We start from the raw sequence: 14,720 nt of genomic DNA on the forward strand, positions 1-14,720 counted from the left end.
ATTATGGCCTTTCTCTTGCATTTCAAAGATGTACAAAAAATAAATAAAAAATGTTTGTTTTTTCTTTGTATTATCTTACACCAGATCTAATGTGTTATAAAGCTACATTCCTAATGCTACATTCCTTTCAAATTTCCACAAACTTCTAAGTGTTTCCTTTCAAATGGTACCAATAAAATGCATATCCTTGCTTCAGGGCAGTTAGATTATGGTATGTCATTTTAGGCGAAAATGTTAAAAAAGGGGCTGATCCTTAAGAGGCTAGCTAACATTAGGCTGTAACTAGCAATGCAATGTCGCTAGTTACAGCTTGTTTGGCCCATTGTTATGTCAAGTTACTCTGGTTCACACTGATTGTGTGCAGAATGTAGTCCATCACAACTTTTGCCCACTGATCATTGTCAGTAGCGCCTGCTATATTCTGGGCAGCAATGTTGTTGGGAGCAGTAGCTATGGCTAAAGTTATATATTTTTAAAAAGCTGCGGGAGCAAGGGTTATCTGTACATACTGAGCAGCTCATGTTAAAGACAGAAACGTGCTACATGGGATACCAATCCAAACTCATCTCTCAGCATGTCCAGCCCATCCATTATCTCAAGCAATCATAGGTAGCGGGAAGGTTATTTTTCCATGGTTAAACCAAATAGGCTTATAATTTAACAATTTTACTTGTATTTACAGATGGCATACACGTTTGTTATTAAGGCACATGAAAGTTCATGTGTTCCAGAAGGCATTTCTGCCCAAAAGCACATTTTGCAACAAAAAAATCTAATCAAATGCCTCTCCTGTGAAGTAGTGACGTGCAACATATGCCTAGCTTCTTGAGACAGGTCATATATTAATGTAGTCGTAACGATACAGTAGGTTATGTAATTGTGTGCTGTTAGCCACCTCAATCGAATTAGCTTTAACTTAGCCCAATTCTGTTTGCCCTAATTCAGTGCCTGGTGCCAGAGTAGGCACTTGATTGCCACAAACAGGCAGAACATAGCGTGCTCAGGTTACCGCTGATGTTCTTAAAACGCTACTAATGGTATGCACCTGCGGGCTAAACTAAGCTTGATTTCAACAAAAAAAAACACAACGATAAACCAGCAGATCAGTTTATTTAATGTTATTACCGTGTCAAGTGATTATGATACCAGGAAGTGGTCTAGATTCTCTACTGCCTCCCCAAATTAAATATTCACTTATCAGGAGCATTGGTAACTATAAGGCTGGTGAATGCAAAAATACTTATTTGAGTATAGGAATATAGAAGTGTCGTGTCTTTGGCTATGACGGATTAAGTGATATGACATGCTATTCTATAAAATCCTTTCTCCGTAATTAATATTACCTGATTGAGCGAATCATGTAAATGTAATTAACTAGAGAGTCGGGGCACCACAAAATAATATTTATAGAGCTTTGATCTTCCGAATAAACTCTTAAAGACCTAGTAATATTTTACATCAATAGCAGTCAATATTAATCGTCACCTTAATTCAGTCTCATCTGAAAGTTTTAAATCTTCACGAACCCTGGCTAACAACTTGAATCAGCAAAACAAAATTGGGTTTAATTATTTATTTACTAAATACCTAACTAATCACACAGAATTACATATACACAGAATGAATTATACCTTGATTACAAATTACGTCAAAAAGGAAAACGTCCCTAGCGGAAGGAACAGATAACAGTTACACAAAAGAAAAGGGGCTGGGTTTGAGTGAAAGAGCGGGAAGACTGAGGGACAAAAGGGAGAAGCTTTGCTATCGTAAATACAGTATCTTATGCATTCTAAATTACCGCCCATTTGGAAAAGGAAAATGCAAAAAAATATTTACTCTGAGCCGCGCTTTGGTAGGTTGGTGGTAGATGGAAGGCCGTGTTGCCAAACCGAGTTCTTTGTCCTTTGAAGAATGTCTCTGGTGGTCAATTGAATACGTTGTAGTAACGTCGTTGTGTGGTAGACGGGATACTCTGTCTGTTCTTTCCTAGCCGCGTTTGCAGCTGCTGTTGCTAACTCAACGGCTAGGAAGTATCACTTCTGTAGTGAATAACAGTTCAAAGTTCATACCATTCTCAACCAAAGCTCACGCTGAGGTTGGCTTAGTTCTGTAGTTGACATGTTAGTCCTTTTAACGCAGAGGCTGCAGACCTCACATACTTGGAACAGGAGGTTACATTTTCGTCAAGGCTTTATATAGTGGAGCGAGAAGGGTGTGTTTGAAAAGTTTTATAACCCATGTCTCTTCACAGGGGCGGGCCACTGATTGAGCAGAGCCCTAACCTTATGAAAACCCAAATCTCTCATTTGGAAGCTAAAATTACATTTAATCTCTTCACCAATAATTTAATATTCAAACATTTAAATTGAACAACAATTCCATGTGAATCTCGATAACTACAGTGTGCAGACTTTCCACTGTAGAGTTTATGTCATCCTGTCATTGATGAGAATGTCTCAGATGACACCCGAACTGACATCACATTCTTTAAGTACCATCGCATATGTTCAATTGGTTGGATTACAAGAATATAGTTCATTTCCCCCACCTTCTGATGTTCCCAGAATCACTATGTTAACCAAGGGGTTTTCAAATGTCACATCAGTAGGGTAGAGAGAGTAAACAGGGGGGGATGAGGTATTTATGACTGTCATAAACCTACCCCCCAGGCCAACGTCATGACAGAAGTATAGGCCTATATTTCATTCAAACGTTTCAAAATGGCAAAATAATATAATATATTCAAAATAACTTTATAGACTACATATAGACTACATACAGTTGAAGTCGGAGGTTTACATACACTTAGGTTGGAGTCATTAACAAGACGTTTTTTAACCACTCCACAAATTTCTTGTTAACAAACTATAGTTTTGGCAAGTCGGTTAGGACATCAACTTTGTGAATTTTTCCAACAATTGTTTACAGACAGATTATTTCATTTATAATTCACTGTATCACAATTCCAGTGGGTCAGAAGTTTACATTCACTAAGTTGACTGTGCCTTTAAAAGGCTTGGAAAATTCCAGAAAATAATGTCACGGCTTTAGAAGCTTCTGATAGGCTAATTGACATAATTGGAGTCAATTGGAGGTGTACCTGTGGATTTATTTCAAAGCCTACCTTCAAACTCAGTGCCTCTTTGCTTGACATCATGGGAAAATCAAAGGAGGTCATCCAGTAACTCAGAAAAACATGTAGACCTCCACAAGTCTGGTTCATCCTAGGGAGCAATTTACAAATGCCTGAAGGTATCATGTCCATCTGTACAAACAATACTACGCAGGTATTAACACCAGGGGACCACTCAGCCATCATACCACTCAGGAAGGAGATACGCTCTGTCTCCTAGAGATGAACTTACTTTGGTGCGAAAAGTGCAAATCAATCCGAGAACAACAGCATAGGACCTTGTGAAGATGCTGGAGGAAACAGGTACAAAAGTATCTATATCCACAGTAAAATGAGCCATAAATCGACATAAACTGAAAGGCCGCTCAGCAAGGAAGAAGCCACTGCTCCAAAACCGCCATAAAAAAGCCAGACTACGGTTTGCAACTGCACATGGGGACAAAGATTGTACCTTTTGGAGAAATGTCCTCTGGTCTGATGAAACAAAAATAGAACTGTTTGGCCATAATGACCATCATTATGTTTGGAGGAAAAAGGGGGATGCTTGCAAGCCGAAGAACACCATCCCAACTGTAAAGCACGGGGGTGGCAGCATCATGTTGTGGGAGTGCTTTGTTACAGGAGGGACTGGTGCACTTCACAAAATAGATGGCATCATGAGGTAGGAATTATGTGGATATATTGAAGCAACATCTCAAGGCATCAGTCAGGAAGTTGAAGCTTGGTCGCAAATGGGTCTTCCAAATGGACAATGACCCCAAGCATTCTTCCAAAGTTGTGGCAAAATGGCTTAAGGACAACAAAGTCAAGGTATTGGAGTGGCCATCACAAAGCCCTGACCTCAGTCCTATAGTACACTTGTGGGCAGAACTGAAAAAGCATGTGCGAGCAAGGAGGCCTATAAACCTGTCTCAGTTACACCAGGTCTGTCAGGAGGAATGGGCCAAAATTCACCCAACTTATTGTGGAAAGCTTGTGGAAGGCTACCCAAATTAAACTTTATTAAACCAAATTAAAATTTAAAGGCAATGCTACCAAATACTAATTGAGTGTATGTTAACTTCTGACCCACTAGAAATGTAATGAAAGAAATAAAAGCTGAAATAAATCATTCTCTCTACTATTATTCTGACATTTCACATTCTTAAAATAAAGTGGTGATCCTAACTGACCTAAAACAGGGAATGTTTACTACGATTAAATTCAGGAATTGTGAAAAACTTATGACTATAGATCATATAACTCAATCACAATTTACTTGATTTAGTTACACATTTCAAGTATGGCTGGTCCAGAGATATTTTACCTCCGATCCTGATAAGAAATTACCATATCAGATCATTTTATTTTAAAGACAGTTGTATTTAATGGATTACATAAATTGGAAACAGATAAAAATATAAGAGTAGGATAGACCATCAACATTAGTTTTCCATTCAAACAACATGTCAGGTAAATTGCCACGGAATGATTGTCAACCACATAAATCGCCCTTAGTCTGCTCCGTGTCAGAAAAGTCACAAATCCGGCCAGATAAAGGACCACAAAAGAGCTCTAGAACATTCTGTGATGTTCAGCGGCAACTTACTTTGTTTACGCGTCTCATGCACATGTGGGAAAACACAGTTCAGGCCCGGGTAATACATATACGTTTGAGAGAGCATGCAACAAACCAGACGAGCCAGTGCTGGGCTAGCTAGGAACATCTGACCAATCACAGGATGCAAGATCAGTACATGGGCAGAGTGTGGGGTGCATGGGGACAGTCTGATTGGCTGAAGGCATGAGCTGGAGGTGATCAATATCTTTCACGTGAGGGGGGAGTTATTCTACACAGCACTTGCCGGACATAAACAACACACATGCTGAAAATTAGTGCCACAGCAGGGTCATTCTGTAACAGTAGAACTAATATACCAACTAGAGGGTGAAATTGTCTTGAAAATGTTGGCTGCAATCAAGACTAAAAGATAACCTCGACATCCACGTTAGCTAACAGTACACTTAAAATGAAAATAATTTGTCAAAATTAGAAACATGTAATATCTGAAAATGTAGCTAGCTAGACTATCTTGAAATGGGTACTTGCATAGTGGAATCTATTGTTAAGATATGTAGCTAGCTAGCTAAACAATTAACCATAATCTTTGGAACATTCGTTCTTCACAACGGGTAAATGAAGGTTTGGTTTTGATTTGGCAATGTACGTTTGCCCACTAACATGACCTGCCCAGCAGCCCGACTTTGTTTGCAAAAGAAATCACATTGCACAGGAAATGGCTCTCTGCCAGTAACCTGACTCATTCAGCTCTCATTCAGTCCACAAAACAGTAGAAGCCTCATTCAAGTTTATAAAGACGGTTCACATCTAGTCGAAGCCCTAGGAAGTGCAACTTCATTCATATCCCACTTTCAATTCAATAGGGCCTGAAAATCGACCAACCTCAGATTTCTCACTTCCTGTTTGGATTTCTTCTCAGGTTTTTGCCTGCCATATGAGTTCTATTATACTCACAGACATCATTCAAACATTTTTAGAAACATCAGAGTGTTTTCTATCCAATACTAATAATACTATGCATATATTAGCAACTGAGACTGAGGAGCAGGCCGTTTACTCTGGGTACCTCTGGGCACCTTTCATCCAAGCTACTCAATGCTGCCCCTGCAGCCATAAGAAGTTAAATAGTGTCTTGTAGTCTTCCATTGTTCCCCCATAGTAGTTGTAACATCTGTCTTGTGTTGCTGTCCACTCTGCCAGAGGGCTCTCACTGTGTGTGCCTGTGTGTTTTGTGTGTTTTGTGTGTGTGTGTGTGTGCCTGTGTGTTTTGTGTGTGTGTGTGTGTGTGTGTGTGTGTGTGTGTGTGTGTGTGCCTGTGTGTTTTGTGTGTGTGTATGTGTATGTGTGTGTGTGTGTGTGTGTGTGTGTGTGTGTGTGTGTGTGTGTGTGTGTGTGTGTGTGTGTGTGTGTGTGTGTGTGTGTGTGTGTGTGTGTGTGTGTGTGTGTGTGTGGAGTAAGTACAGTAAATCTCTCCACTCTGACCTCACTGAGTAAACTGTCTGCCTGGTATTTTCCACCGGACTGTCCTTTTCCATTCAAAGGCCTTCTCTTTCCTCCCATGTCCTGGTGAAAGAACTAGAAACGTTTCTGCCATTTTTTGTTGTTGTTTTTACTCTGACCTTTTCTGATCAGGAGAGAAGGAGTAGAGCTTTTTCAGAAGTAGTTATAAAGGAGAGGAGATGAGGAGAATAGGGAGGGATTTGAGTCCGTGAAGAAGAGGACGGTAAGGTTAGGGGTGAAAGCAGACCTGGGTTCAAGTACTATTTAGGGTATTTCAATGACCTTTATAGACATTTGGAAGTAAGTATTTAGATTTTTAAAAGTCAAGTAGTTTAAAAAAACAATATTATATCCCTATATGTCACAGGGCGTGTTGGGGCTGAAAGACTGAGACTGTTGGCCGCCTACTCCATTTTGATGTCCGATTCGTCCTTTTTATTATTTCCCCCAACTATATTGATTTTCTTTCCTTTCTGTTGATCTTGCAGTGCCAGTTAGCAGTACTCAGGTTCTCCCGTCAAGCTGTGTCAGAGCACACACAGACAAACACATGCAGACCTACACATGCACACGCATCGACGCTTGTGTATGCACGCACATGCAGACACACACACACACTTTCTCCTGAATCGTCATATTTAGATTGTCCCCACCATAACTCTTCAACATCTACATGTATTATCAAGGAGAATCTTCTAGATGTTAGAATGCCATTACTTTTTTTTGCTGTCATTGCTATTTAATTGAACCCTAGTCCTTTTTCAAATCTAAATGTTTACGCCTTTTCAGCAAGACACAATGAAAAGTATGTAGCACATTTCACGTGCTTGCTCGGTGCAGTGGTGTGTGTCTGTCTCCTGGGCTGTTCTGACAGTGTTGGGGTGCCAGTTTCCATTGATCCCTGAGAGGACAGGCAGAGTCGACCTTGAGAAGAGACAATGGCAGCATGCTAAAACCTCATACATGCCCTGCTGTGCTGTCTTTCTGCAGTGTGTGTGTGCGTGTGCATGTGTTCGAGTGTGAGTAAGAGAGAGAGTGTGATTTGTGTGTGTGTGTGTGTGTGTGTGTGTGTGTGTGTGTGTGTGTGTGTGTGTGTGTGTGTGTGTGTGTGTGTGTGTGTGTGTGTGTGTGTGTGTGTGTGTGTGTGTGTGTGTGTGTGTGTGTGTGTGTTTGGTGCATCACAAAGAGTAGATGAAAAGATACACCAAAGGGTAGTAGGCACTTGAACAGTGCTTAGTTGTACACACTTTAGCAGAGGTTTTATGCATCATGTACGGGTGTGTTGTTTGTAAGCGGGAGTATGCACTAACACATATTGCCCTAAGTCTATTGCAGTATGATGGTGTTACTGGATCTATGTTCCAAAACATAGAGATGTCGAGCAGTGTCAGAGTGGCATAGACTAAGATACAGTAGAATAGAATACAGTATATACATATGAGATGAGTAATGCAAAATATTTCAACATTATTAAAGTGACTAGTGTGAGGACAGACAACTAGTGTTCCATTATTAAAGTGGCCAGTGATTTAAAGTCTATGTATACAGGGCAGCAGCCTCTAATGTGCTAGATGGCTATTTAAAAGTCTGACGGCCTTGAGATATAAGCTGTTTTTGAGTCTCTTGGTCCCAGCTTTGATGCATCTGTACTGACCTCACCTTCTGGATGGTAGTGGGGTGAACAGGCAGTGGCTCGGGTGGTTGTTGTCATTAATGATTTTTTTGGCCTTGCTGTGACATTGGTTACTGTAGGTGTCCTGGAGGGCAGGTAGTTTGCCCCCGGTGATAGGGAGGTTGAGTCCTGAGGTTGCGGGCGGTGAAGTTGTCGTACCAGGCGGTGATGAAGCCCGACAGGATGCTCTCAATTGTGCATCTGTTAAAGTTTGTGGGAGTTTTTCGGCGCCAAGACAAATTTCTTCAGCCTCCTTAGCCTCGCTGTCTGTATGGGTGTAGCATTTTAGTTTGCCAGTAATGTGTACGCCGAGGAACTTGAAGCTTTCCACCTCCTCCACTATGGTCCCGTCGATGTGGATAGGGGGGTGCTCCATCTGCTATTTCCTGAAGTCCACGATCAGCTCCTTTGTTTTGTTGACGTTGTGTGATTTTCCTGGCACCACACTCCCAGGGCCCTCACGTCCTCCCTGTAGGCTTTCTCGTCATTGTTGGTAATAAGGCCTACTACTGTTGTGTCATCTGCAAACTTGATGATTGAGTTGGAGGTGTGCATGGCCACGCAGCCATGGGTGAACAGGGAGAACAGGAGGGGGATGAGCAGGCATCCTTTGTGGGGCCCCAGTTTAAAAAAATATATATTTCACCTTTTTTAACCAGGTAAGCTGGTTGAGAACAAGTTCTCATTTACAACTGCATCCTGCCCAAGATAAAGCAAAGCAGTGCGACACAAACAATGCAGAGTTACATGTGGGATGAACAAAAGTACAGTCAATAACACAGTAGAAAAATCTATATAAAGTGTGTGCAAATGGAGTAAGGAGTTAGGGCAATAAATAGGCCATAGTAGTGAAGTAATTACAATTTTGCAAATAAACACTGGAGTGATAGATGTGCAGATGAGCATGTGCAAGTAGAACTACTGGTGTGCAAAAGAGCAAAACAGTAAATAAAAACAATATGGGGATGAGGTAGGTAGTTGGGCTATTTAGAGTTGTGTACAGCTGCAGAGATCGGTAAGCTGCTCAGATAGCTGAGCAGATATGCTCTAGACAGCTAGCAGATGGGCCTTCAGGGGACGTTGTGACGGAGGAGCCTGTTGAAACCCCCTCGGGTGGATTACGTCGGTAGACCAGTCGTGATGGATCGGCGGGGCGCCGTGTCGGCAGTAAAAGGAGTCCAGGCCAATTCTCAAAATAGCTATTGTAGCCCAAAGAGTGGCTGATGGACCTCTTCAGCCAGCTGGGAGATGGGCCTAGCACTAGGATAGTTCCAGGCTAACTGGTGCTTGCTTATTTTGTTGAAGGCTGATCTATAGTCAATGAACAGCATTCTTACATAAGTATTCCTCTTGTCCAGATGGGAAAGGGCAGTGTGCAGTGCGATGGCGATTGCATCGTCTGTGGATCTATTGGGGCGGTAAGCAAATTGAAGTGGGTTTAGGGTGTCAAGTAAGGTAGAGGTGATATGATCCTTGACTAGTCTCTCAAAGCACTTTATGATGACAAGTGAGTGCTATGTGGCAATAGTCATTTAGTTCAGTTACCTTAGCTTTCTTGGGTACAGGCACAATGGTGGCCATCTTGAAGCATGTGGGGACAGAAGACTGGGATAGGCAGAGATTGAATATGTCCGTAAACACTCCAGCCAGCTGGTCTGCACATGCGCAAGAGTTAACACACTTAAATTACTTACTCACGTCAGCTACGGAGAAGGAGAGCCCACAGTCCTTGGTACCGGGCCACGTCGGTGGCACTGTGTTATCCTCAAGGTGGGCATAGAAATTGTTTGGCTTGTCCGGAAATAAGACGTCGGTGTCCGCGACGTGGCTGGTTTTCCCTTTGTAGTCCGTGATTGTCTGTAGACCTTGCCACATACCTATTGTGTCTGAGCCATTGAATTGCGACTCCACTTTGTCTCTATACTGACATTTTGATGGTTTGATTGCCTTACAGAGGGAATAACTACTCTTTTTGTATTCGGCCATATTCCCAGTCACCTTACAACGGTTAAATGCGGTGGTTCGCGCTTTCAGTTTTGAGCGAAAGCTGCCATCTATCCACGGTTTCTTGTTAGGGTAAGTTTTAATAGTTACAGTGGGTACAACATCTCCTATACACTTCCTGATAAACTCAGTCACCATATCAGTGTATTCATCGATGTTATTCTCGGAGGCTACCCAGAACATATCCCAGTCTGCGGAATCAAAACAATATTGAAGCGTGGATTCCAAATGGTGTGACCAGCATTGAATAGTCCTTAGCACGGGTACTTCCTGTTTGAGTTTCTGTCTGTCGGAAGGGGGGAGCAACATTGATTGTGATCAAATTTGCCTAAGGAAGGGCGGGGAATGGCCATTTACGCATCCCGGAAGTTGGAGTACCAGTGGTTGGAGTACCACATTGACTGTGGTACCAGCCCGAGTACTAGAACTTTGGTAGCGTTTTCCTCAAATTTGCTTTGTTAAAATCCCCTGCTAGAATAAATGCGGCCTCAGGATATGTGGTTTCCAGTTTACATAAAGTCCAGTGAAGTTCTTTGAGGGCCGTCGTGGTATCGGCTTGAGGTGGAATATACACGGCTGTGACTATAACCAAAGAGAATTGTCTTGGGAGGTAATACGGTCGGCATTTGATTGTGAGGTATTCTAGGTCGGGTGAACAAAAGGACTTGAGTTTCTGTATGTTATCACAATCACACCATGAGTAGTTAATCATAAAACATACACCCCCGCCCTTCTTCTTCCCGGAAGGGTTATTTATTCCTTTCTGCGGAGAACCCGACTGGCTATACGACTCAGACAGTATATCCCGAGAGAGCCATGTTTCTGTGAAACAGAGTATGTTACAATCCCTGTTGTCTCTCTGGAAGGAAATCCTCGCCCTGAGCGAGTCAACTTTATTATCCAGAGACTGAACATTAGCGAGTAATATACTCGGAAGTGGTGGGTGGTGTGTGCGCCTCCCGAGTCGGACTAGAAGTCCACTCCAAATACCTCTTCTCCGCCTGCAGTGTTTTGGATCAGCCGTTGGAATCAGTTCAATTGCCCTGAGGGGTACGAACAAAGAATCCGATTTGGGAAAGTCATATTCCTGGTCGTCATGCTGGTAATTTTGGTGAGTTTCCGTCTCTCTGATATCCAAAAGTTCTTCCCGGCTGTATGTAATAACACAAAATAAATTCTGGGCTCATAATGTAAGAAATAACAATGAAAAAAGCTAAATACTGCAAAGTTGTCTAGGGGCTAGAAGCACGGCTGCCCTATCTATCGGCGCCATTTTTCATCTGTATGCAGATGATATGGTTATACAGTATATGCTGTTGACCAAGCTATGTTAGAGCTGCAATCTGACTTTGCAGAAATCCCTTGTTGATTTAAAACTCTTTAGATGGGCTACACATATACTGATTGGATGCTTCTCTCATCCAGCAGATCCCCGCCTATAAATATCTGGGCATTTGGATGGATAAAGTAAAAAAATATATATATTTAAAGAGGCCTTTAAAAAACTTACTAATATTGAAATAGATCTTGCCTCTTTCTAAAAAGCAGGAAGCAGATTGTACAATCAACTTCTCCTGCCAGTTTTGGACTATGGTAAAACCATTTGGGGCGGCAGAGTAGCCTAGTGGTTAGAGTGTTGGACTAGTAACCAAAAGGTTGCAAGTTCAAATCCCTGAGCAGACAAGGTACAAATCTGTTGTTCTACCCCTGAACATGCAGTTAACCCACTGTTCCTAGGCCGTCATTGAAAATAAGAATTTGTTCTTAACTGACTTGCCTAGTTAAATAAAGATAAATAAATAAGGTTTAATACTCATCCCTGTGTCAGCTGGTCCTCACTAACATCTTGTTGATCACTTCATTACTCCCTTTTTGTTTACAGAGCTCTGTAGGAAAAATCTTCCAACCCACTGTTACAATGTAAAATATGAGACACCAAAACCATTCACAGGGATGGTTAACTCTCAAGGTTCTACTCGTCCATACCAATCTAGGTAGATCTGCTTTCAGTTTTCTTGGAATCGTCTGCAAAACTCCTTGCATCTTGATTCCCTGGTGCCGCCAGAGCAGTTTAAGACTGTAGTATAAGATGGGTATAATGAGAGTTCCTGTTTTTAGATTGTTGTGGTTGTAATGTTGAAAGTTGTAACTATTTGTTTATATATTTTTTATTTATTTGTATCTTTGTTGGTGATTTTGTAATGTTCTATTGCTGTGGTCAGGGCAGCTTAAAAAATGAGCCCCTGGTCTCAAAGGGTTTCCCCTGACGACATAAAAGTTATACAAATGTATTAAATAAATGTAGAAAATGACTTGCCTCCCATGAATACACTGCTGGTAACCAGTAGTGACTTGGTCAATTCAGAATCTCTTTAAAATGATTGTAGCCTGTCTCTCTCTCTGTTTGTGTCCCAAATGACTCCTTATTCCCTATATAATGCCTTACCTTTTACCAAATAGAAATATATAGGGAATAGGGTACCATTTGGGACGCAGTCTCTGTTTGTGCTGCTGCAAGCACTCTGCGTATTACCCAAGCACAGGATTCACAGACCAGCCAAGCACTCTCCTTGCTTGCTCTACTTTGTCTCCTCATTTTGGTCTGTCTGCCTCTTTCTCCCACTGCTGTACTTATTCTCTCTTTTGTTGCTCCCACATTCTTAAGCCCTCTTTATCTTTCTGTGTCTATCGATACTTCTGTCTGGTGTTCTACCCTTTCTGTTTCTCTGCGACTCCTCTGCGTCCATCTCCGTCTCTCCTCTGCATCTCTCCGTCTTTCTGGTAATGGTAGACCTCTGGGCATAGTGGCGCTTGAAGTTAGAGGGTAATTTTATGTTTATTTTTTATTGTCACATATGCCGGGTAGGTGTTGTTTTTACAGTGCCAGCCATAGTGGTACGGCACCCCTTGAGCAAATTAGGGTTAAGTGCCTTGAACAGATTTTCACATAGTCGGCTCGGGTATTCGAACCAGCAACATTTCACCCCTGTTCTGAGATAAGACAGAGGTTCAGACTTTCCTCCCCTTCTCTCCTCTCCTCTCATCCCCTCTTCTCCTTTTTCTCTTCTCCTCCCCTCCCCTGAATCCATCTTTACATAAGTACTACTGAGTGTGAAAATGAACAGGGCAAATCTTGTACTATGACTGCATCCCAAATTGCACCCATTTCCTATATAGTGCACTACTTTTGACCAGGCGCCTTTGCAATGCCATTTTGGACGCAGCCTATGACACATGAAGTTAAATTGTACGTTCGAGCAGTCTGTCTCACCTGCTCTCTCTCTCTCCTCTCTTTCAGTGGCGTCCATTCCTGCCAGGTCTGAAGTATGAGGTCATCGATTCTGCCTACATTTCCCTCTACACAGGTAAGCTGTGTTTGTTGTTTTTTGGTTGGCTCTGGCCGTAATGCTCTGGCTAGAAGCTCCCCTTAGGCACATATCTACCCAATGGCGAAAGAACGAGTCTTGCTGCTTTCATTGTAGTTTTGGTACACACACACACACACACACACACACACACACACACACACACACACACACACACACACACACACACACACACACTGTTCCCTGGGGTTGATTAGGGTGATAGAGGTAGATTGGAGCACAGATGCTATTCCAGGCTGCACTGCCCTGTTGTTCCACAGCAGACAGGAAGGCAGACCTAAGGAACAAAGTGCAGTCCCTTCGCTCTGGACCAATGGACTAGAAATACTATATCAGGAAGTATTGTGTTTCATGGTTGTGTCCATCATTTTGTAACAACCTTAACCCAACCTTGCAAGAGGATTGGAGCTCTGGCATAATGGCTCAGGTGATGGAATGACAGTCACTGGTTCCGGGTTTTTGAATCGCAGTCTGGGCTACCCCCAAATGGCTGCCATATTGTTGTCATTCACCCTGCCTTTCATAAACATATGAGGATCAAGTTCAAGTAAATCAAAAATGTAAGAACACATTTTGGACACAGGGAAACACAACACTGACCCCTTTCTTACCATAGAGACCAGGGTGACCACCATAGACATAAACACAGGAGAATTGCTTGACAACATTACGTATAATCTCTATGGTGATGTGATGGAGGGACAGAGAGATGGCAAGAATCTAAGCCATGATCTATTCAATGAGTTCACTCTCAATTTCCATTTCTTTATCTTTCTTTTCTTTCCACCATCCTTTCATTTATACACTGCTGTAATTTTGGGACATACTGGAGGAATGGACTTAAATCTCTCGTAAACATTCAATAATCGAAACATGGCCTGCGTCCCAAAAGGCACCCTCTTCCCTATATAGAGCACTACTATTGACCAGAGCCCTATTGGCCCTGGACAAAATTTGTGCACGATATGGGGAATAGGGTGAAATTTGGGACGCAGTCATAGATTCATGGAATCTTTTGCATCACAATTTTCCAAAATATTCTCTATCATGGACACACACAACTACAGTTTTTCACCCATGGTTAAGTTTGACTAACTTAGACAGAAACCTAGCTACTTTCCATTCCATGACATTTTTCCAATGTCTTACATATTCCTCTTCAAATCAAACCAAATTGTATTGGTTGCGTACACATGTTTTGCAGATATTATCACTTACGTTCCTAGCTCCAACAGTGCAGTACTACTAACTATACAAAACTATACACACAAATCCCACAAAAATATAAAGAAAGGAATTAAGAAATATAAAAATATTAGGACGAGCAATGTCAGAGTGCGGAAAATAAATATACAGTGCATTTGGAAAGTATTCAGACCCCTTAACATTTTCCACATTTTGTTACATTACAGCCTTATTCTTAAATGGATTTAAAGTAATTTTTCCCTCATCAATGTACACACA

The 14,720-nt window shown here is 41.8% G+C and overlaps 1 protein-coding gene across 1 annotated transcript in view; it reads left to right on the forward strand.

Annotated features, from left to right (window-relative positions):
• b4galnt4a (beta-1,4-N-acetyl-galactosaminyl transferase 4a) overlaps positions 1–14,720 on the forward strand; it is a 445,473-nt gene that overhangs the window by 384,172 nt on the left and 46,581 nt on the right. Inside the window, exon 9 of the mRNA XM_024380395.2 lies at positions 13,169–13,235. Within this exon, the coding sequence (XP_024236163.2) occupies positions 13,169–13,235 (67 nt within the window). The remainder of the gene's footprint in view (positions 1–13,168; positions 13,236–14,720) is intronic.

This window comes from Oncorhynchus tshawytscha, linkage group LG19 (assembly GCF_018296145.1).
Source record: "Oncorhynchus tshawytscha isolate Ot180627B linkage group LG19, Otsh_v2.0, whole genome shotgun sequence".
In the NCBI taxonomy this organism is placed as follows: Eukaryota; Metazoa; Chordata; class Actinopteri; order Salmoniformes; family Salmonidae; genus Oncorhynchus; species Oncorhynchus tshawytscha.